This window comes from Erythrolamprus reginae, chromosome 3 (genome assembly GCF_031021105.1).
Source record: "Erythrolamprus reginae isolate rEryReg1 chromosome 3, rEryReg1.hap1, whole genome shotgun sequence".
In the NCBI taxonomy this organism is placed as follows: domain Eukaryota; kingdom Metazoa; phylum Chordata; class Lepidosauria; order Squamata; family Dipsadidae; genus Erythrolamprus; species Erythrolamprus reginae.
This window is the reverse complement of record NC_091952.1, coordinates 90,516,490-90,541,357: the sequence shown is the minus strand read 5'-3', so window position 1 is coordinate 90,541,357 and position 24,868 is coordinate 90,516,490. Positions and strand designations below refer to the sequence as shown.

Sequence of the window (24,868 nt, the reverse complement as noted above, 5' to 3'; positions counted from 1 at the left end):
CTATTTCAAGCAAGACAGCGGGGTGTCTCCTATTTAATGAATTTCGCTAAGTGACCAAAAAAACCCACAACAACCCTCTGATACGAGCTCCCTCAACCTTGGGGAGAAACTTTCTTACACGGGTGAACATTGGAGAGTATGATTTAAGTATGCCCTTCGTTTTCGGCCGTGGTCTCAAAATGGTACAACCCACCAGAAAAAAAGCACCGTGGAGACTTCAGTAGGACGTCTTTTTTTCTTTATAGGGTTATCCAAACCTGATGCAACGTGTCACCACTTTGATGGAAACTGTAATCCAGTTTTAAGACTTTGGTTAAGGAATCCTAGCCCATAGTTGCACTTGTTTTAAAAGGAACTTCCTAGGCAGTTGAAACTGTAGTTCATTAGTAGCAAAAAATGCGATTTAGAACGAAGGGAAATGACGTGCATAAATTCAGCTTGTTTCATCCAAGATAAGACCATCTTCTCAGAGCTGTCAATAACCTGTTTAACACCGGGGTGGATGCTTGCATTTCCTTAGTTCAGTCACTTTTTGATGAAGTGAACCAAAAATGCATATTAATCATAAGGCCCATTGAAAAGCAGAACTTAATTAAGCATGAACTGAATATTTGGTTATATGTAAGTGATGAGACAGCAGCTGTCAGACTTGAAACCAACGAAATCTGCAATTCGGATTGCAATAGGATTGCTTTAATGCCATTTTGAAGAGCTACTATTGTATTCCTATGAGCTTTACTTTGTATTCAGATGAAAGGTGATAGAACTACCAAAACACACTGCATTTTTATTTAAGAATCTAGATACAGTACTGATCTTTATGCAATAGTGTAATATTTCCTTGCATACATCCTTTCCTAGCACTTCGTACCACATTGAAGGTCCAATTTCAAACTCGTTTGCAACTTCAGACTAACCTAATCCAGGTAGATTTAGATGTTGATATAATTAGGGAGGAAAAATGAGAACATCTTTCCAAATACGTTGATAAAAAAACCAAAATTTAAACATGTAACAGTGGCAAATTAATTGATATTGGAAAATGGACGCATTTTCTTCAGTACAAATGAGTTACGATAGGTTTCCTGATATTCTTTGAAACCAGTTTAGCAGCAGTGTTACTTTAGTAATTACTACCAGAAATTCTGATTTGATAGCATTATCAGTTCGGAAAATGGACGTTTTGCATGACACATCCTTTTTTGACCAGATAATCTAATAAAATTCAGTTTCATTTGAAGCAGCCATTTTGGTTGGTGCTTAGGTCACACTTGAAGTAATGTTCTTTAAAAATTAAAATTTAGAAATTGACTACTGCTGAAAAGATTGAAGGCAGTTTTGTTTTCTAAGCTCCATTTTACTTTTTCTTTCTAAATGGCACAGAATGAAAAAATGGAGATACTGTATGGCTGATTGGTGTAATTTGTAGCAATTTTAATATTCCATTTTTTTCCAAATGATAACCTTCCATATGTAAAGGCCAGTTGATATGGAGCTGAATATTTAATTCTGTAGTTGCACAAGTCCAGAATTCTCCAAAAATCTACTTCATCTCGCTTTGCTTTTAGCTTTTGAATTTTTTAAAAAATCAAATACAATACTTTGGAAATATATAGCTACTGGTTGGTTTATAATTGAGAGTGGAATTGCCATAATGTGATTGCAAAGTGTAATGTCCTATGATCATATTGCTTACCTATGGCAGTTCTGGTTGCCATAATCTCACATGACCCAAATGGTCGAACTTTCTGTTGGCTTCCCATTGTCTTTGCTTGTCAGAAGGTAGCAGGGAATGTTGAAAATCATGACAATGGCTTGCTGTGACATGATCACGAACACGCCACTAAGTATCCAGATTGTGATCATGTGTCTGTAGATACATTGCAGTAGCCGGAAAACTGAGAACTGGTCAAAACCAGTTGTTTAGTGAGGAGTTTGAATTGTTATTGAACAAGTAACCAGAGGACCCATCTGTACAATTCTGCTTTTACATATGAACAACTCTGGTTTAATAACTGTTGCCTTTCTAGGTCTAATGTGCACGAGTCATATGTAGCACAAAGGCTAGAACCTAAATATTTTATTTAAAAACTGTTATGAGATACTCTTGACTTTTTTGAAAACAGAAATGCAATAAAAATACAAGCTTGAAAATTTCTCACTTCCAGTGGGCCGTGGACAAATATGTCTAGTTATAATTAACTTTAATCTGTTTAAAGCAAAACAGATTTGTTTATACTTTGATTCAATCAACTTACAAATGCAGTTGTAACATATGAAATAGCGGCATTTCTATAATTCTAATGGAAAAAAGTATTTTCTCTTGCAGGAAACAATCTTATATAACTTTATTCTTGAATATATACAATTATTCCAAGTCTAAAATTGAGATTCAAGCCACATTGTACAATAAATATATTAGAGCAAAGAAAACAAGTTGTAGAATTCAGCAAGGCCATTAGTTAAAACCAAGTTACATTATAATTGTGAGTTTTCATTAAAGAATGTCATTAATAGAGTAACTATTTGGATACCATTGTATTTCTTCTATTATGGTTTGACAAATAAGTTAAACTGGATTTAATTATCGCATATGCTAAAGGGGCATTCAAGTGCATGCAGTGTCACTGGCAAAATAAACAAGTACATTTCTATCAACATAAAGAATATCTAGGACAATTTACTATCTAATACTTGTTGCTTATCACCCAGATGGATGAATGATTGTATCATAATAATAATTCAAGTATTTATCTACTGCACCTAACACGGTGTTATTTTCAAAGTGAAGCAGCACTGGAGGCAAAATACTTAAATACATACATCTGTTATTGAAAACCTCAAGTACATGTCACACTCAGTTTATTAACTTTGTTTACAGCAACATGTACAAAATGATAGTGCTTACAGTAAAGTGGCAATTTATAATGTAAACACATTTAGAAATGCCTTGATGGAAAAATTCAAAGCTGCTGATTAAAGTGTTTTATAGATATTGTACCCTAGCTAATAAGTTCAGGCTGTACATTTATTCTTTGAAGGATCTCTTCAGGCATACAAAACACAGGATTTACAGGCTTAATTTGTTCTTCACCCAGTAATGATAGTCCAGCAATTCCAAACAAAGTGTGAAATGGATCCACCTAGAATATAGTAAGGTATATTTATTGAAAACATTACTTTCCATGAAATAATATAGTTTAACCCTGCTGTTCTGTTTAAGAAAAATAACAAATCTTCTGTTCGGGTCACATACGACCCGGACCGAAAACTCTTCATTTGCAGTGCTTATGTTTGGTCTTTTTGAAAGCTTTTTTCACTTGGAAAGTAGTCTGAACATTTCTGCACACAATGATATGAAAATTGAAATGAAAAAAGTAAATCTTATTGGTTTATTTTGCGGATATAATGCACGCCCCCCCTGTTTTTGTGAAATTTTTTTCAATTTATGGATAGTTTTGCTTGCAAAATGCATTCTATTTTACTAAAGTTGCTATGGGATTGGTAGCTTGAACATTTCTGAACATAATGATATGAAAATTGAACTGGAAAAATTGATGCATATTGGTTTATTTTGTTGATGAAATGCACGCCCCCCCGTTTTTTTTAAATAGTCTTCACTTTATGGATAGTTTTGCTAGCAAAATACATTCTATTTTACTAAAGTTGGTGTGGGATTGGTAGCTTGAACATTTCTGAACATAATGATATGAAAATTGAACTGGAAAAATTGATGCATATTGGTTTATTTTGCACATAAAGTATGCCTCAATTATTTCAATTTATATAAAAATTATGCTGTTAATTTCAAACTTACATACTTTTTTTTAGTAAAATGGATTTGTTTCATAAAATTAGTTCTCTGGCTACAATGTGGTTGATTTTCAAAAGGATATTCCAAATATTTCTAGACAAATATGTATAAACAGTGACAATAATGGCACACAGCAAGGCAGAGGGGGGGTGGCCCTTTTGTGGCAAAAATAAACCAATAAGAACCATTTTTTTCAGTTCATTTATATTTTTCTTATATTCAGAAATGTTCAATTTAGTATATCAAACCTCTTGGGGGAAAATTCCTTAGGGATTTGTAGCCTTAAAAAATAGAAATTGACACGAAATTAAAAAAGGATGGGGGGAGGGGCTTTTTGATCAAAATAAAAATATAAGTCTCAATTTTTCCAGTTCAATTTTCATATCATTATGTTCATAAATGTTCAAACTAGTTTTCCAGTTGAAAAAGTTTTCAAAAAGATCAAATTCAAGTACCTAAAAAAATTATTTTTGGTCCGGTCACATACGAACAGAAACAGATTCAAAGTTATGATTTTTTTTTGCCCAGAAAACAATTAGCCACCACCCCAAAAATATTTTTTGATGATCAGCATTGTTAAATTGAGTAAATGAATGCCTAAGATTTTAAAGAATATTTCGGATTTGGAGCATAAAAAAATAAAAAGTGAAAATGGTTGCAAGCAGCCAAGGGGGGGGGGGGGAGGCCTTATTTCTGATGTTAAAAAACCAATAAGAATCATTTTTTTCAGTTCCTTTATATTTTTCTTATATTCAGAAATGTTCAAGCTACCAATCTCACATCAACTTTAGTAAAATAGAATGCATTTTGCAAGCAAAACTATCCATAAATTGAAAAAAATTTCACAAAAACGGGGGGGGGGCGTGCATTATATCCGCAAAATAAACCAATAAGATTTACTTTTTTCATTTCAATTTTCATATCATTGTGTGCAGAAATGTTCAGACTACTTTCCAAGTGAAAAAAGCTTTCAAAAAGACCAAACATAAGCACTTCAAATGAAGAGTTTTCGGTCCGGGTCGTATGTGACCCGAACATAAGATTTGTAACTTTTTTTGCCCAGCAAAAACTAAGCCCCCCACCCCCCCAAAAAAATTCTCATAGAGAGAACCCCTGAAATGATAAATAGTCATGAAATTTCAAGTTTCAGATATGCAGGGAAAAATTTTTACAGGGACTCAAACTTGGCTTCGGGTCACATACGACCCGAACAGAACAGCAGGGTTAAAAGATTAGGCAGTTTTCTATAATAAAAAAATATGAAGATTTCAACTAAAAAAAACAATGGTAGTGCATATCGTATTAACTATTCATTTTTAGAAAATCAGGAAAAGGATTTTAATTAAAGGAAATGCAAACTAATTAGCCATAATACAATGTGTAGCTTCCTGCCCCTTTTCATTCCCAGGTATATAATTTAATATGTTGGAGAAAAGAAGCAGGGTACTTCCATTTGAAGTATGATAATGCTAAAATTCAGAGATTCTATATCCACGATAGGTTGAAATTATTATATTCCAAACTTATGGTAGGGAATGTCTTCATCATTTGTCATTTTACCCATCACCTCTGAACTTCATATTCAGTGCAGCTAATAGTGTGGGTTCCTAGACTGATAGGAATATTTTTAACATGGAGAACAGTGATATAATGTTCCATGCATGATATACCTTGGCTTTGACACCGGCTGTAACTTTAGACACAGGCCACAAGTTCCATTTTTCAGCACCATTGTAAACTTTGAATGCTTGCTGAACAAATGGTTGTAAATCGAGGATTATTTGTAGTTTGTTTTAGGCTTGAGTGAAATGTATTTTCCATTTCATGTATACTTTTAATGTTGTATCAGTACAGTGGAACCCCGACATAAGAGCTGCTCTACTTAAGAGCAACTCGAGATAAGAGCTGGGAGGGGAGAGATATTTTTGTTCTACTTACAAGCCCAAATTCGAGATACAAGCGCCAAGGAGCTGTCTCCTGAAGCCAAACGCTAACTTCCGCGTTCGGCTTCAGGAGACAGCTGCGAAGCGGCGCGCGTGTTTTAAAAGGTTGCAGCCGGCCTGGGGGGCTCGGGGGGGTGCTTGCAGCTTTCTTTCTTGCTCTTTTTCTTTCTCTCTTTTACCTTCCCTTCCTCTATTTCTTCTTTTCTTTCTCCTTCCCATCTTCTTCCCTCCCTCCCTCCCTTCACTCATTCCTCTCTTACTCTCCCCTTTCATAAGTTTCCTTGCTTCCTTCCTCTGTTCCTGTCCCTTCCCTTTCTTTCTTTCTTTCTTTCTTGCTCTTTTTCTTTCTCTCTTTTACCTTCCCTTCCTCTATTTCTTCTTTTCTTTCTCCTTCCCACCTTCTTCCCTCCCTCCCTCCCTTCACTCATTCCTCTCTTACTCTCCCCTTTCATAAGTTTCCTTGCTTCCTTCCTCTGTTCCTGTCCCTTCCCTCTTTCCTTCCTTCCTTCCCACCCTCCGTCCATTCATTCACCCATTCCTCTCTTGATCGCTTAAAGCCGGTCCCTGGTGCAAAAAGGGTTGGGGACCTCTGTCCTACAGGATTGGGTGGCAGAGAAGTTGAACATATGTAAATTTAAAAGTTTAAGAAAGTTTACAAGTTAAGTGAAAGAAACTTCATTATTCATTTATATGTACATGTACATTTCTTCATTAAAAACATGTCTTTCTGCATAATTTAGACTAACTTTGTGAGTTTTTTGAGGGCTGGAACCAATTAAAATTATTTACATTAATTCCTATGGGGAAAAGTCGTTCGAGATAAGAGCTGCTCGACTTAAGAGCCCAGGTCCGGAATGAATTAAACTCGTATCTCGAGGTACCACTGTACTGGCTTTTTATAACATGGCTCCAGTGCTTAGGCATTCATAAAATGTCTACAATGGCAACAAAACACTATTCTCTGCTACCCATATACAGTACTTCGAAAGGATATTTCTTAGTCATCTAACGTAAATTTGTACTTTTTCTAGACAGGAAGGTGCATTTCTACACTAAATGTGAAGCTAACTATGTCCATCATTTTCATAAGGGCCCCACATATTTCTGAAAATATATTTATTTATAGGCTAGTGGTTTTTCTTGCACTATCCCCACTTCTCATTCTGAATTAAAATAATATCTAAAGTCATATTAGGATAAAATCTTGGCATCGATTAAACGTTATTACATCTACCAGCATTACATCTTCAAGAGATATTTCATTCAGAAGTTTTTAATAAAAACTTCTAACTGGTTCAAGATTTTCTAAGTATTTGATTAGCTATATCCTTGATTCCCTAATAGTAACTACTTATGATTAGAAACAAAATGTAATCATGAAGTTATCTTCAGATTATCTACTAAAGTACAACTAATCTAATTTGAAAAGAAAAAATCCTTTAATGAACACCATTTCATTTATCTAGATTTCTAGATAATATAAATGCACATGTGTTTCTAAGCATCATATATTGTTATGATTTAGTAAAATCAAATCTATTTGAGACTACTTGCCATATCTCCTGGTCTGTCAGCAAATCCTCCAGTTTCCTCATCCTGGCAAGCCAATATAAAATTGCATAATTTCTCTCTGTCAATCCAGTGCAGTCTGCCAATTATCTTCAAGGATGCTAATACCCACCATGAATAACATACATCTGGTAACTAACAAATGAAATGACAGCAGTTTGTTAGGTACGTAGTGATTGTTAAGAGCAAGAATAATGTGATTTAAGTCAAAATAAGACATTTTCCCTGCATAAAAATTAAACAAGACAGGGAAGTCTGTTCCTACTCCCACTGAACATAAAAAACTGGAGTCTTCTTTTTATTAAACGTACACAATTAAATTTAAGTTGTACAAAGTTTCCTTAAAATTATTTTATTATGCTTGCTATTTTTCATCTATCAGATTTTTTTGTGAAAAATCCTCCATGTGATGACCTGATTATGTCCATAGTTAATAAGATGACTAATACAGATTAGAACAATTTTTTAAAAACAAATTTACAGTGAACTTTGAAATGTTCTTGCTGCCTTACTTATTTTCTAAAAGGTTAATTAGAATTACAAATATTTCACAATGACTATGTTTGAATGAAGTCATAATTTAGATGCTTTGCAGCTTAGTGTTGTGTTTCAACCATAGTTTTATATAGTATTTATGCCTTAACAGGGTGAGAAAGGATTTTATTGTGGTGTGTGAATACATTAAAGTACACATGCATGGACTTGCAATTTCCTAACAAGTATGGGTTAGATTGCTTCTGTTTAAAGAAAAAGAACATCAGATTGCAAATGCTTGGAAAATAAGAAATGAACAGCTTGTAGAAATAGATTGTTTAGTAAGAAACAGGATACAAAATTTTTTAATGATAAAAAAGGATTTGTACCAAAAGTAGAAATATTAGTCGAAATACAATAAACCAATATATAGTATTAGTAAGATGAGGAAACATTTCCGTTCGTAGTCATAGCACATTAATGAGGTAGACCTATAAGCTTTCTAGTGTCCTGACAAATTTGCTACATTAAGGAATAGTTTACCTGTCAAATCTATTCCCCAAAACAATGTATAAATACATCATCCAAACATTGCCTCATTGTATTTCCCATTGGACAAAGGCAAGAGAAAAATGACTTTACCATTATTTCCTTATTATTCTGAATGTCTAGAAGAGACCCAATGCTGCTTCGTGATTAGTATGTTGTGTAGGTCTAGTCTAGATTAATGATTCAAGGTTATTTGCAAATGCACATGGAAAGTAACACCTGTAAGGACAAGAATCCTTTCTAAAATCCTTGCTAAAAATGTTAAGTGTTAATGGAAGTATCAATGCTAGAACCAATCATTCACTTTTTACAAAGTTCTGCTTTCTCAAACGCCAGAATTCTGAAATAACAAAACATACATAATTTTACCTTTTCTGGTCTTCCATTAAGGCCACCAGATGGCAATTGACGTTCACAAAGCCACCATCCTAGAAGATCAGCATTTATTTGATGCAACTGTCCAGTTATAGCCAGAAATCCTGTGCAACAATAGATCTAAAATTACAGATATAAAGAAATTCAGATAAAGCAAAGGAAAAATACAATGTGAGATATCAATTACTTATATAATATATACAACAAATTTTAATTATCGTACTTTCAATTTAAGTATTAAAAGAGGAACTAATTTACATAGTAACTTTTTAAAATAAAACTTAAATTTATTGATAGAGATACACAGATCAATGGATATTAATTAATGATATCATAAGAAATATTTTCCTTACCCAGGTTTTTGATAACATTATGCAGAAAGATTTAGTATGAATACTTAAAAATAAGTTTAAATTAAAGATAATTCAACATATTATTATTGAACTTTAATTACAATTTACCTGTCCTGCGTGAGATTCAGATCCTGGTCTGCAACCAAATCCTCCATCAAAATTCATACAAGATAACACAAAATCTACTGCTTTGTCCATATCAATTGCATCCAACTTCCCCTGAAAAGCAGCAAATTGAAAATAAGTTCTTTGGCAAAACCCAACTAAGCATCTACCCAACATGGCAACACACAACTGTTATATGTAGAGTATAAAGGAGAGGTGCTCCATCTGTAATGGCTTTCTACTCAGTTTAACACATCCATAGTTAGAGAAATGTTCAAAAGACAACTCAATTTCCATTATTCACTGCTCTACAATTTAGCAAATTCATAATTTCCAGTACCTGAATGAAAAAATAGGTCCAAATGCAGAAACTAGTATTTGTCAAAACTAATTAATGTTAGCAAGGTACTCAAAGGACTGAAGACACCTACCAAATATTTTTTTAATGGTAAAAATATAACTTTTAAAATGCATTATAATACTTTATTCTTTTTCCTACAATCTGAAGATAATATCAATTTCAAACTTGGATTGTTCAATTTTGTTGAACTTTAATTCTTGGCATTGTCAGACAACCTAGCTAATACCAGTTTTCCACTAGAAATATTTTTAAAAGTTACATTCCTAATAATATTCTGGGAAGTTTTTTTTAAAAAAAGTGCCTAATGAAACAAAATACAGATTATTTGAAAATATATCTTGACCATTTCAGTATATGTGTGTTTGTATATGTGTACACACACACACACACACACACAGAGTATGAATCAAAGAACTTACCAAAAGGGCTAAAGTTGCTACTGCACAAAATGAAAACCTAGTATCAATTTCTCCTAAAGGAACAAATAAAAGCAGCTATGTACATTGCATGAAATAAGTTTACAAAATTAAGTTAGGCTCAAAAATACATTATGTATCGATTTAAGTAGCATCATAGACAGCGTTAGCTTTATATAAATATTCCTAAATGAGTAAAAAAACCATTGTTTTAAGAATCATATTTAAAAGTAAATATATTAATAAAGAGTTGTATATTAGAAATATACAAATTCCTATTTAAACACGTCTTAATATTAAATTTTACATAGAAACCAAAATTTTCACAATGAGACTGTGACAAAAAGTAATTGTACTCATGCAAAAATTGTAGTTAGCATTAAACAATATATCTCAGATCTCAGAGTAATTCTAGAGCTAAAATGGTAGCATATCACACATTAAGTCAGACGGACTTAAATATCATCATAGATCTAAGTAGCCGTAGCTCAGAAAAATATGGAAATAACATATATCCTTTTGAATTATTTTTAAATCTTTTATAAGAAAATGGGAATCAATATACTTTTACAAGTTACCCCAAATGTCTCCAGCAAAAGATCCATCTTCCTTCTGTAAACTTTTTACATAACTAACAATCTTATTTACATCGACAACATCCAGACTATCATACAGGGTTAGAATCTGGAAAACAAAACCAGTTAATTAAAATTTTAGAATACAAAAATAGCTGAGAACTTATTTGTATATTTGAAAACAATCCAAAACTATTTTAATTAGAATGTTATTTTATTTCACTAGCCTGAAATAAAAAAATATCCCCATCCTGTTTTCTTATTTTATTCTACCTCCAATATAAGGTATCTAGAGGTACTTTACATTTTAAGATTCCAATTATGTCCAAAATATGCTGAGTTATAACCCATACCTAATTATATTTAAAGTACTGTATTTTTCGGAGTATAAGACGCACCTTAGTTTTGGGGGAGTAAAACAAGAAAAAAAGGCCTCTGCCTCCCAGCAATTTGCCATACAGCACAGATGATATACACTATTTGCTGTGTATTTCTGCGCATGTGTGCCTGGCCCATAGAAATAGCAAAAAATTGGAGAAATGAACATTATGGCAGTACATTAATCCCAGAAAGTGTTTTTTTAAATACCTTTTGCATTGGTATACTAATGTGAACATTCCTTATCATAAACAAATGAAAAATGAAATGAAAAAAATTAATGTTTATTTACTTTGCTCAGAAAAGCCCCCCCTCCCCTGTGTGCAATTATTTTCACTTTATATATAGATTAGGCTGCGAGTTCTAAGTTCTTTTGAATGCAAAAGGTATTTTTAAAAAAAACTTACAGTAGCTAAAATCAACATTTTTTTTAGTCTTGGTCTAAAAGGACCAGGGGACAGTACAGGTGTATAGTAAATGTGAACAGAATAGCAGGGTTAAATAGATCTAACTCCATGATTAAGTCAGCTGCCTTATCTTAATACTAATACTGAATACTAAAACAGGACATTTCAGATAATATTTTACAGATCTTTAAAATTGATGTAGCTTTCTGGAAGTATTCTCTATTTTTAAAAAAATACAATAGCACTAGGCCTCTTCAGAGCAAGCATTTATTTTAAACAGATTCTTTATTTTGTTAAATTGTCTAGAACAATAATAAAGTAGTATTTAAAAAACAAGCCTAATAATTTGAATATTCTATAGGCATTTAGTTATTGACTTACTTCCTTGCAGCAAAACCCCCAGCCAGTTTTCAGCCTTTGGTTTTTCCTGAAGCAATCTGCCTAGGTGCAACTTTAGTTTCATTTTAGCACTTGGGCTTGTTGGCAACTATAATCAGCTAAGTGTCAGGAGGCAGATAATCAGTGGCTTGTGCTTCAGGGTGCTACTGTTTGCTGCAAGGAGGTAAATTGCTGGCAGGCAGAGACCAAAGAGTGGGGATGGCTAAGTCAGGCTACATTTGGTGTATAAGACACACCCAAGTTTTCACCCTCTTTTGGGGGGTACAAAGGGGTATCTTTTACTCCAAAAAATATGAGACTATTTTCAATTACTTATACATGGCAAATTGGATCCAACCTAAGTTGTCTTTTTAATTAAAAACAAGTATGTCAAAGTAAATAATTCCAATATCATAAACATTTATCCAGATTACCATAAAGATCTACAGCATTATTAATTATACAGTTAACAATTTATATGAAATTACTACCCCATGATTAAAGACAAATAAGCAACATTTCCTTTCCTCTTCCTTATGCTAATTTGGGATTTCATCTGATCATTGGAGCTCCAATCTGATCAATTTATTTGAAGGCAGATGATTTAATATATTGTCTTGAATGTACTTTACTATAGCTTGCGTTGGTTAATATGATATTAGCTATAATTTGGAAGGCAACTGATTTATTTATCTAGGTCTAAGATATTTTGGTGTTTTGAATTAAGATTCAAGAATTAGATTGCTGACAAAATCCAGAAATTTAATACATTTTTAAAAAAGTTCTTGGGTCTCAGAGTAATTCTAGAGCTGTGTGTTAAACCACATCAACTGCAGATTCAGATAAACATTGTTTCATCACTGACCCAAGAAGCTATAATTCTTTGTCAGCATTCTTAGTTATAGGAAGTTACTTAATATTGTCAAAGTTGGTTGGTGACACATTACTATTGAGTGGTCCAGGGTTATGCTGCATAAGATCTCCTGTGGCCTACAGGTGGAAGTCTTGCCTCATAATCAGGAGTTTGTGAGTTCGACCCTAGGTAAAGATGTAAGGTTTCCTGCTTGGGCAGGGGGTTGAATTAGATAACCTGCAAGGTCCTTTCCAACTCTGTTGAACCACGTGATTAAGTGTTGACACACAAATCAATCAATAATCAAACACTCAACTGTACAAGATAAAAAAGGAAGCAGAACCATTTATTTGAGAAATTTTAATAAACAAAAAAGGTAGTATTACTTTTTTGCTAACAATATTGCTGAATCTAAAAAAACTCAGCAACTGTAAGGAATTGCTTTAAAAAAATCTTATCTTGGAGTTTAGAAAACAGTTCATCTAGACATTAACACTATGGATAAGCTATTAGCAAATCTATATAAATAATGTATGCATTTACCTGAACAGCACTTAATGTATATAAAAGATGAGGATCGTGGCCTATACTAGCACTTATTCCACCACATTCATGTTGGCAAGATTTGATAAATGCCAGAATTTCTTCTTTGTTCATACGATGAAGGTTCCCCATGAGATCCATTACTGTCAATCCCCAATAGACACCACTCATTCTTAAATATTCTGATATGCAATATTCCTGAAATAAGCATCACGTTTATATTAGTTTCTAATCTAATATCTAAAGAATCTAAAGAAATAATAAATGTAAAAGGTAGCATGACTGTTTACTTAGATGATTAGGGAAAGAATTCCCAAGGAACTTTCATTTCTTTACCAAGTATACACTGAGGATTCTTCCTTAAATCTACGAAAACAAGTATGATTTCATTCAGGTACAAAAATGTATGAGATGAGTTGTTCTAGGTATGGAACAATTTGCATCTAGAATGTTTTGCAAATTGCTAAAAGTTCCCAATTATATATTCATTGACTAAACTAACAATTCTGAATATATAAGTCCTTAAAACTGACAATTGTTACATGTCAAGTACTGGTAGTCTGTCTCATATAGCCCCATTTGTATAATCATCCTGTCTTTCCATCCTCATCTATCTCCCATCCAATATAAATGTACATCAGTTTAATTATTCCATGATCTGATTAAATGAAATGTGATTTCCCAAAGCTTATGCCTTTTAATAAAATCTGTTAGATTGGAAAGGTGCTACCAGATATCAGCTATCATGGGCTAATATTGCCTATAATTAACCATTATAATGGGCCAAAGCAGCATATTATTCTGTTCCAAATTTTTAACCAAAGAACATTTGAAAAGCAGAAATAAGTATTAAACATAAAAAAATATGTCCAATTAATATAACAGTAAGGTTTTTAGGTCTCAGTGTCATTTAAAGAGACTTCTACAGTTCTGAAGTCAGATAATACATGCCAGATTACATCATTGACCTAAAGAAACCATCTACATTCTACCATGTTTATCAGAGTTGCCTCATAGGGAAGATGTGCAGCATAAAAATTTAATATTTAATATTTAATTAAAAGAAAATCACTCCTATATTCCATATATATTTACATGTTCTATAGCAGTGATGGCTAACCTTTTCCAGAGTGCCCAAAGCGTAAGTGAGCACTAATAATTAATTTAATAACAATTTTAATAATTAATAATAATAATTAATAATTTATTGGATTTGTATGCCGCCCCTCTCCGCAGACTCGGGGCGGCTAATGTATGCCCGATCCCCCCAAAAAACGCATGCCCCCCCACGCATGTGCGGCAGAGACCCGATGAACAGCTGGATGGCAGGAGGTGCGGGTCCATACATGATGGAGCTGAACTAGAGTGATGGTTTGCATGCCATAGGTTCGCCATCAGTTTTGTAGAGAGCTGAATAAATTCTATTTATGTTAACAGAATACTTACATAATCATCTTTCTTCGTTCCATAAGCAGCTATGTAGTCTGCATGTTTCTCTAACAGTAATGTTGATGGAGCATCATTTTTTATTACGACATCTTTTTGTGGTGTTCCCTTAAAATTATATGGTAAAACTCATTTAAAAACTGTCACAATCAAGTACATAATGAAGTTTCCCAACTTATGCTAAAACAATGAATTATTATTTATTACAGCCAGTAAACTAAATTTTAAAAGGCTAATAATATTCACGGAAGTACAAAAATATCAGGATACAGAAATAATGTAGATTTTACTACTATGTACTTTACATTTTTCTACAAGCAGAAAAAAAATAGAAATTTTCTCTTGAGCCATTTATCCACATTAATAAAGCTCAGAGAATATCAGTGACCCTATAATAAAGCACTTTAAAGCCAGAAATATAAATCTGTCAGCAAGAGAACTATACCATGTTCATAAATGTTAAACTGTTGCCCCCCCCAAAAAAAGATGGCTGCCTAGTTAATGAATGAGAGGATGTTGAATTGCCATTGCTTACTTCTTCTTTTTTTTAAAAAAAATACTATCTTGCTGAGAGTTAAATTTTTCTCAAAGGACATACATTTTAGTCATCTCATTTTAGTTCTTGATGCGGTTTGTCCCATGGTAAACTCCTTTGACTCATGGCATTTTAAACTCTGAAATTAAGCACATGGCGCCTCACTTTCCCCTTGTGGAAGAAGAGGATTAAAAACACAACAGGCCCAGCAAATCGAGCAGTTTAGGCTTTAATTCGCAGATTCCCAAGACCTCTCTTTTTTAAACCAGAAGAAAAAGCAGTCACCAAAGCAATTGCTTAAATTACATGCTAAATATTGGGTTTTGCACAATCTGAATGTTCACTTCACATATGTGTGTGTGTATTTGTTGTGAGCTGCCCTGAGTCTTCGGGGAGGGGCAGCATACAAATCTAATAAATTCAAATCTATATATATGGAATTTGATCCTGCAGCTTTTGCCTTGTAATGCAGAGAATTAACCACTAGACCACAGGATCTGATCCCTTCAGCTTTGTACAAAAAAACCCCTATATACCTATATCTATCGTTTTTGCTGAATATTTTTTTAAATTAAGGGAGTCTAGGATAACATATATATATATATATATATATATATATATATATATATATATATATATATATATATATATATATATATATGATGTGAACGTTCAGGTTGTGCAAAAGCCAAGATTTAGCATGCAGATTTAGTATATATAGATTTAGCATATATTTAGCTCATATATATATTCAAATTTGTAAAGAACTGATAAAGAATATATATATACACACACACATATATAATCTCAAACGTAAGAAAATTTCTGCCCTATAAACATTGCTATACTCACCCAAGCAAGAAATTCACGGGAACTTGCCACGGTATTTCGCAAATAGCTGGGGGCTACGACTTGGACTATAAGGGAAAGCGCGCTGCATTTTCGATTTAATTATCAACTATTACCCAGCCTTTTCCAACAGATTATGTCGGAAAAGGAGGAGAGAATGGCACTTGAGAAAACGGAAAGCTGGGAAACGTGGCTTCCTACAGCAGCCATGATCAATTTCTCGCTCGTCAGCAAATATACTAATCCCGGGGTTTCCTCCTCCCACCCACCCTGTAGACAAAAACCGCGAAAAGGGCTGGCTCTCCAACCCCCATGCAGCTTTCCCCTTTCTACCATCTCGGCCTCAGACTCAACCTTCAGCGGAATGGGCGACGGGCCTACCGAAAGGACTTTGCCGACTATTTTCCCTCTCCGAGAAAAGGAGCAAAAGCGCGAGGGGGAGGCGGGGGAGGAGCAGCGAGGGCGCGAAAAGCTGCAAGAGCGGGAAAAGGAAGCGGACGCTCACCATAATGGTACATCGGCGATGCCTGCTCACGTGACCCCCAGACGCATGCGCAGCGCTCACCGGAACAAATAGAGGAAAGAAATATGTCGATTTCCGTCCCGTGTCCCGAGTGGATCCGGTAGAGCGGGCTAAGAATTGCCGCCATGGAGAAAACTTGTTTCCGCTGCGATTTTGTTTTTTGTTTTGTTTTTTAAATCTTTCTTTTGTTGTTGTTTAACCCAGTGATTTTCAACCTTTTTTGAGCTGCGGCACATTTTTTACATATACAAAATCATGGGGCACATTGAGCAGGGGGGAGTGGGGGGGGGCTAAAAAAGTTTGGACAAAAAAAATCTCTCTCTCTTCCTCCCTTTCGCTCTATTTCTCCCCCTCTTTCTCTTCCTTCCCCTCTGTCCATCCCTCTTTCTTTCTTCCTTCCTTCCTCTCTTTTTTGCTCTCTTTCTATCTCTCCCTCCTTCCCTGCCTCTCTTTCTCTCTCTTGCTTTCTTTCTTTCTCTCTCTTTCTCTCTTGCTTTTTCTCTCTCTCTCTTGCTTTCTCTCTTGCTTTCTTTCTCTCTCTTTTCTCTCCTGCTTTCTCTCTTGCTTTCTCTCTTGATTTCTTTCTCTCTCTCTCTCTCTCTTGCTTTCTTTCTCTTGCTTTCTTGCTTTCTCTCTCTCTTGATTTCTTTCTCTTTCTCTCTTTCTCTTGCTGAGCTTTGCGGCACACCTGACCATGTCTCGCAGCACACTAATGTGCCACGGCACACTGGTTGAAAAACACTGGTTTAACCCACAGCCTGTATGGCGAAAAGTACTTATTGATTTTGGTGCTTGTTTCCATTTAAATAAATTATTCCGAGACGTTCTGTTGTATACTCGGAGAGCGCTATATTAGGGGCAGTTATCAATTTCATTTAATAATCATCTTATCTGGTTCCTGTGTTTATAGCAAGTGGATATTCGTGATGATGGTGGCAGGGGTCGTGCCTTCTTTCACGTAGTTCTCGATCTAACGACCGTGATCAAGCCCAACATTTCCGTTTGTGAAATTGATTTCATTTGTTAAGTGAAGTTTGCCCCATTTTACGACTTTTCTTGTCACAGTTAAATGAATCATTGCAATTATTAAGTTAGTAACGGTTGTCAGGTGGGTCTGATTTCCCTGTTGACTGCTTTGTCAAAAGGTGGCAAAAAGATATTTATGTATTTTTTATTAGAGTTGAAAGGGACCTTGCAGGTCATCTAGTCCAGTGTTTCCCAACCTTTTTTGAGCCGCGGCACATTATTCATATGTTCAAAATTCTGGGGAACACTGAGCGGGCGGGGGGGGGGGCTAAAGAAAAGTTTGGACAAAAAAAATATCTCTTCCTCCATTTCACTCTATTTCTCCCTCCCTCTTTCTCTTCCTTCCCTTCTTTCTCTCTCTCCATCCCTCTTTCTTTCTTGCTCTCTTTTTTGCTCTCTCTCTCCCTCCTTCCCTCCCTCTATGTCTTTCCCTCTCCCTCCTTCCCCCCTCTTTCTCTTGCTTTCTTTCCCTCTCTCTTGCTTTCTTTCTCATTCTCTCTCCCCTCCTTTTTCTCTCTCTCTTTCTCGTTCACCATGCCGGCAACAGAGAGAAAAAGAAAGAGAGAGAGCCGGAGAGAGAATGGAGGGCGCCATTGTCTTCGCCTCCGCCCGCCGGCTCTGCAGCTAAGAGGCAGCAGCCATCAGCCCCCTCGCCCTCCCAGACGTCCCCAGCGCCCAGCCATGCGCCGCCTCCCGTTAGCCCGGCTGACTTTTCCCTGCTGCCGTTTTCTCTTCATGGTGCAAAGCCACACAGTCCCGGACTCCCGGATCGCTTGCTTCTCCGGCCAGCAAGCCGGCTGCCTGGAAAAGCATCGCGCTTTTTCAATGCGCGGCGCTTTCCTGGGCAGATGGCTTTGCCGGCGGCGGAGGAGAGGGGGTGGATTGTGCCCCAAGGCAGAAGGCGGCGGCGGAGGAGAGGGGGCAGATCGCGCCCCAAGACAGGAGGCGGCGGCGGCAGAGGAGAGTGGGTGGATCGCGCCCCAAGGCAGAAGGCGGCGGAGGAGAGGAGGCAGATCGCGCCCCAAAACAGGAGGCGGCGGCGGCGGAGGAGGAAAGTGGGCGGATCGGGTGGGCAATGGGGCAGGGCAGAGAAGCCAGGGGCGTGTTTGGCCGGAGGCACCGTGGGGAGGCAGTGGCGGCCGCGGCTCCCTTTACTCCTACTGCCGCACCTCCCCGTCCCTGCCTCCTTTTTCCCGCCTTTGGGGCCCAGCAGGAGAGCGCCGGAAACAGCTGCATCGGCAAGTAGCCGGGGGACAGCTGCGAGTGGGAGATCCAGGTCGGAGGCACTGGCGGTCTGTCACTGGCAGCGCCCCGCCCAGCTGGAGCTTCCCTAGGAGCTTCGCAGCACACCTGACCGTGTCTCGCAGCACACCAGTTGGGAAACACGGATCTAGTCCAGTAATTTTCAACCTTTTTTGAACTGCGGCACATTTTTTACATTTACAAAATCCTGGGGCACACCACCACCAAAATGACACTCTAACACAGTGCATATTATACATATAGTCTGCCGGGGCCTGTTATAAAAAGGTCAAATATCTATACACACTATCAGGATAGACATAACCGGCTGAGGCTTCATCTAGTGGTGGCAACATTTACCTCCTGTCCTGACCAGGATTAGAAATCGGGACCATGGGGAGGAGTAGCGGCTTCAACTACTCACCACGGCCATACAATGACAAGTGCGTAGCAGCCCGAGTGGGGACCTTCCTGGGTGTGGATGAGAGGCGATCTGCTATTGGTTCATCGCTAGTGGTCCTGATGAATCCTAGAAGGTGATTGGTCAGTGAGCGTTCCCTGTGCCTCCACTCTTCCTGTTGCTGATAGCTGGAGAGATTGTGAGGGATAGCTGGAGAGATTATGTTTGGATGGAGGCGCCTGGCGGCAGGCCGGATAAATGGCCTCCACAGGCCATATCCAGCACATGGGCTGTAGTTTGGGGATCCATGATTCAGGTTCTTCATTATCAAAAGTGAAATCTTCCGGTATACAGAATTGTATCACAGTTGGAAGAAAGATTTCTGAGGATCTCTGAAAAACAGCTGCTGACACTCCGACTGACAAAACTATTTTTGAAGAATTTGTACCCCACCACTCCACTATTAGGCAGACTGAATGCACAGGGAGGACATTCAAAACCATTATTATCCTCTCCGCCATAGCTTCAACATATTGTGTTCCTTACTTTGGCTCCACATCGAAGTCTAAGTGTTACTGCCCTCAGAACAATAGCAGCTATTACAGCTGTTGGAATACTGATGATGGCTTCATTGATAGGGCAGATAAACAGCCAATAGAAAGATGGAAAGTGAACAATCTGCACTTAGCCTGGGCACTTTTCATATCTGGGCGGCAATAAATGTTGTCTACTGCTTTGTGATCAAAAGAATGAGAAATTCCACAAAGTTCATATTCCCCAGATTGAACCCCCCAAAGGGGAGGAAAAGCTATACAAAAGAGGTGTCTTCAGCAGCAATAGTTACATATAAAATAGTTACTCCCCCCCCCCCCCCATGGCCTAGTGCAATAGACAGAAAGTTATACTGTACAAAAAATGTTCAATCAGGAGATTTTCTGGCATTTTCCAAAGAAAACAATGGCAATCTTCTTTCAAATTACCTTAATCCAGCATTGATTGATGTGCTAATATCTTTAATGCGCAAGAAGCAGCCTGTTCCAAACTACAGGCAAAGAGGCTGTATAAGAAAATACTTTCAGTGCTTGTATAGCGCTCCAAACATAATTTATGCCTATCAATATTAGTCTTCATGTTATAAATCTAATGTTATTTTAACAGATTAACATTGGTACGATGGAGGTTTCTTTCACTTCTCTCAAAAATAAATGAGGACCATTAAAATGGATCTAGGGGTTGTGAAGGTGGGAAAAGACCTCAGTCTGTGGAGAAGGACGGCATAGAAATCCGACCAAATGAATGACTGAATGACTGAATGACTTGTATGAATGAATGAGAGAAAAAGAACATTAGCAAATAATGTTTTATTGGGGAAGTACAATCAAGCTCACAGCCCAAATATTTTTTTTAACTTTTTCATTTAGTTTTGCTATTTAAATAAACATCTCTTCCCAGGGAGACATGTTAACATACTTCAGCACATACAAGGATTAACTTAAATCTATGTCTCAGTTTCAATACCAAAATAACTATATACAACCATTATAATAAAAATATCATATTTAGGCATATAGAATTTTGGCTTACTAGTAATTTGAAACAACAGGTCGTAATACTGTAAATATAATAAAATTATTAGGAGAAAAATTGCATTGCATTTTTTTTAAACTCGATTTTTATGCTGCCCTTCTCCTTAGACTCAGGGCGGCTTACAACATGTTAGTAATAGCACTTTTTAACAGAGCCAGCATATTGACCCCACAATCTGCGTCCTCATTTTACCCACCTCGGAAGGATGGAAGGCTGAGTTAACCTTGAGCCGGTGACGAGATTTGAACCACTGATCTACAGATCTACAGTCAGCTTCAGTGGTCTGCAGTACAGCACTCTACCTGCTGCGCCACCCCGCCTCTGTTTGTGCTACCCCGGCTCTGTTGTTTATACGTAGTCATGCTGCCATCCTGGCATGGCTATGTTTATACAGTGGTACCTCTACTTAAGAACTTAATTCATTCCGTGACTAGGTTCTTAAGTAGAAAAGTTTGTAAGTAGAAGCAATTTTTCCCATAGGAATCAATATAAAAGCAAATAATGCGTGCAAACCCATTAGGAAAGAAATAAAAATTCAGAATTTGGGTGGAAGGAGGAGGAAGAAGAGGAGGAGGACAGTTGCTGCCAAAGGAAGAAGGTGAGGTGAGGGGAATCAAAAAAATCAAAAGTTTGACACCTCTGATGATGATGATGATGATGATGATGATGATGATTATTATTATTTATTAGATTTGTATGCCGCCCCTCTCCATAGACTCAGGGCGGCACATAGTCCTTGCAGTAGTAATTGCGAAAGTTGTGTTCTCAAATGATGTAATGTGAGTGTGTGTGTGAAGGATGCTGCATGAGACAGGGACAGTATATGGGAGGGGCCATGAGGGCTGTTGAGGATGCACAGTGTCATGCAGATCAGGGGGTATACATAAGGGTTCGAGGGTGAGTAGCTAATGCAAAGTGAGTGCAGAAAGGCCGGAAGACTGTGATAAGATACACCTCACCCAGCAACTTGCAATCCCCATTGGTCTGGGTAAGATAGCAGAAAAGATTGCAAATGGCAATCATGATTGTGCGATGAATGTCAAACTAGCTTTAAGAGTGAATTGGTTGTCAAGCACCCAGATTGCAATCTCACATGACTATCAGGGTTTTAGGGTGATCAAAACTCCAAGAACTGGTTGTAACTACAATTTGTTAACTGGCACTATAACTTGGAATTTTGATTGAATGGTCCTAGATCAGTGATGGCAAACCTTTTTTCCCTCTGGTGCCGAAAAAGCATGGGCATTTGTGCACAGTGCCCACACCCATAATTCAATGCCTGGGGAGAGCAAAAACAACTTTCCCCACTCCCTAGAGGCCCTCTAGACGCCAGAAACAGCCTGTTTCCCAACATCTGGTGGGCCCAGTAGGTTCATGATTAGCCCTCCCCAGGCTCCAAAGGCTTCCCTGGAGCCAGGGGAGGGTAAAAACGCCTTCCCCCATCCCCTGGAGGATCTCTGGAAGCAAAAAAACACCCTTCCAGAGCCTCTGTCCGAGCCAAATATCAGCTGGTTGGCACACACATGAATATTGCAGCTGAGCTAGGGCAAAGGCTTGCGTGCCAGCAGATTAGGCACCCATGCCCTAGGTTCACCATCACTGTCCTAGATCAAAGAATATCAGTCAAGGAATACCATAACATTTAAGGCACCATTATCTCTCTTCTGAACAACATCCTCAAAAAAATTATCCTAGAAAATTGAAGTAGATTCCAAACAGAGTTAAGGCATGGGAAAAGAAATTGGTATAAATAGTTGTGGGTGGTTTTTTTTCATATTTCAGCAAGGAACTTTCATTAAATTTCATTCTGCTTTGTAAAACAAAAGTAATTCTTTTGATGGAGTTAGAGACCAGTTGTTGCAGGATGCTAAGATGTCTGATTGCTTTCTCAGTGTTTATCAGTTTTATACAGTTTTCCAGGCAGCAAAAAGTAGAAAAGTGTAACAGCATTTTATTGGTGAATTCTCCTCGCCAGTCCTTAATAACATCCTGTTGATAAAATCTAGATGAGATCATGTACAAGCCAGGGATAGTTTCCTACATCATCCTGACAATGTGAACTGGGTGAGATCATGTATGTATCCCAGGCCTGCTTGAGATAGGCAGTTTGCTGCACACAACCTCTACATGACCTCTATCTCTACACTCTTCTATATTCTTTATTAATCCAACTGCAGGCAATAAATTTATCTACAAAAATATTTTAATCTAGCCAATATGTAATCTGTAGTAATACTGCAATACAGATTTAACAACATCTAATTTATACATGGCTCCCAGACTTCAATTTGGTATTAAATTCTTTATCTAATTTATGTCAGTGATCTGTTCAATTACAAAAATCCAAGGCACTTTAAATACACTATAGAGATTTCAAAGAACAAAGATAACCATGTCATGATAAAGCTGAACAAAAATGTGAAATCTCTTGAATAATTCTAGAAATTAATTTACTGGCTTTTACATGTATTAGGCTTTGACAATACCACCGGTGATGCCATTTTTGTCCAATATTAAAAGTTAAAGCTCCAGGAAAAAAGCCCAGCAGTTTAAAATCAAGCTAATGTACATCAGGGACATTCTCAAGCTTTAAATCTGCCAATATGTTCACGACCTATAATTAATCTCTGAATTTGAGCTGTTCCTTCATAAATCTGAAAAGAGAAAATATATGATGTGTTTTAAGTAAATTTAAAATAGGATTACGATAGACAAAATGTTCATGAAAACAGTATAACTTAAATTATGATGGGTAATACCTTGCTTTCCCCAAAATAAGAAATCCCCTGATAATAAGCCCAATCAGGCTTTTTATTACATGGTAATAAGACCAAGCATTTATTTCAGGGTTGAAAAAAATCTAAGACAGGGTCTTATTTTTGAGGAAACACATTATGTAAAAATTATTATAAATGCATAATTGTGGGAATAAAGCACAAGAGAATAAAAATCTAAACTTACCTGATAATACAAAGACCTACTTTTGATTAAACCTGAAGCTAGGGCTACTAGGATGCTTGTCTTTTTTCTACTAAATAATAGGCTACCATGGCACATCGCACTTAAAATCCTTACTCTGTATAAAACTACTTAAGTTTAATTAGTTATTTTGTAATGTGAAAATATATAACAAGCAGGTATGATGAAATCTGCACCTGTATATTTAAAACTGCATTGCTACATATTATAGAAACACTTCAGCAAAGCAACGCACAGGAAGAGAAATAGTCACCAAGAAGTGGTATATTTAAGTCAGAAACAACAATGTTGTATGTTTCAACTTGGAAATACATACAGGTAATCCTTAGCAAGTGACCTTTTAATGACTGAAATTATGAAGGCACTTAAAAAGTAACTTTACCATTGGTCCTTAAATTTGCATCTGACATGGTATCCCTGCGGTCACTACTTCAGTGCTTTGCAACTGGTACAATCATTGCAGTGTTTCATAGTTATGTCATTGCTATTTGAACTGGACTTCCAACAAGGAGTGTTAGTGGAGAAATGGGCAGTAAAACCACAAGTCGTAGTCAGGTGGTTCTTGCTTAACAACAGTGGTTTACTTTACGACTGAAGCTGAATTGCCATCGTAAAACCAACATAGTCATAAGGTATTTTGCTTAGCAACCATATTGCTTAATGAGGGAGTTGACAGTCTCAATTGTGGTCATTAAGTGAAGACTAGCTATACTACTGAACAAGATAAGATTACTTTCCAGCAACTCTTACAGGAGTAGAAGTGAGTACAACCAAAAACTAAACTCTTTACACTTTTTTCCATATAAAAACTGCCTTTTCTTTATTCCATGGTGGCATAGTGGGTAGAATGCAGTACTGCAGGCTATTTCTGCTGACTGCCGGCTGTCATCAGTTTGGCAATTCGAGTTCCACCGGCTCAAGGTTGACTCAGCCTTCCTTCCATGGCCAGTAAAACAAGGAATCAGATTGTTGGGGCAATATACTCACTCTGTAAACCACTTACAGAGGGCCTAAAGCCTTGTGAAATGGCATATAAGTCTAAGTGCAATTTCTATTAAATGCTATGATAAAAATCTGTTGTATTGCTAAATCTGCAATTAGGTAATAGAAACAAGAAAAACATTTTGACTAATTAAAAAGAGCATGTTAAAAATCACATTAAAAATAATATTACATCCTTTCTGAGGG

General features: G+C 36.7%; 2 protein-coding genes and 2 non-coding genes across 5 annotated transcripts in view; all 4 read right to left on the bottom strand.

The window, feature by feature from the left end:
* Positions 1-2,316: 2,316 nt before the first annotated feature.
* On the bottom strand, positions 2,317-16,529 carry RABGGTB (Rab geranylgeranyltransferase subunit beta). Of its 2 annotated transcripts, none has more exons than XM_070746182.1 (9): positions 16,429-16,529; positions 14,540-14,647; positions 13,094-13,291; positions 10,538-10,643; positions 9,963-10,015; positions 9,186-9,296; positions 8,719-8,844; positions 7,312-7,461; positions 2,317-3,143 (listed from the first exon to the last, which is right to left on the bottom strand). In XM_070746182.1, the coding sequence occupies exons 1-9, from the start codon at positions 16,429-16,431 to the stop codon at positions 3,003-3,005; spliced, it is 996 nt and encodes a 331-aa protein (XP_070602283.1). In that variant the 5' UTR covers positions 16,432-16,529; the 3' UTR covers positions 2,317-3,002. The 2 variants fall into 2 exon arrangements, with proteins under 2 accessions (XP_070602283.1, XP_070602284.1); XM_070746183.1 differs by having other exon boundaries at positions 15,927-16,467.
* On the bottom strand, positions 12,484-12,563 carry LOC139166092 (small nucleolar RNA SNORD45). Its single transcript, XR_011558894.1, has one exon. It is a non-coding gene; the product is annotated as a small nucleolar RNA SNORD45 (small nucleolar RNA).
* LOC139166093 (small nucleolar RNA SNORD45) lies at positions 13,988-14,062 on the bottom strand. Its single transcript, XR_011558895.1, has one exon. It is a non-coding gene; the product is annotated as a small nucleolar RNA SNORD45 (small nucleolar RNA).
* Positions 16,530-20,460: 3,931 nt separating the features above from the next.
* Positions 20,461-24,868, bottom strand: part of ACADM (acyl-CoA dehydrogenase medium chain) — a 31,263-nt gene continuing 26,855 nt past the window's right edge. Inside the window, exon 12 of the mRNA XM_070746180.1 lies at positions 20,461-23,355. Coding sequence (XP_070602281.1) covers positions 23,284-23,355 — 72 coding nt within the window. The 3' untranslated portion in view covers positions 20,461-23,283. The remainder of the gene's footprint in view (positions 23,356-24,868) is intronic.

What these genes read in the sequence shown, in the direction of transcription:
- RABGGTB (XM_070746182.1), bottom strand. An exon ending in TTTTGCTGGAGACATTTGGG is followed by an intron (nt 10,016 to 10,537) that starts GTAACTTGTAAA and finishes TTGTTCCTTTAG; the next exon opens with GAGAAATTGATACTAGGTTT. An exon ending in CTGAATCTCACGCAGGACAG is followed by an intron (nt 8,845 to 9,185) that starts GTAAATTGTAAT and finishes CTGTAATTTTAG; the next exon opens with ATCTATTGTTGCACAGGATT.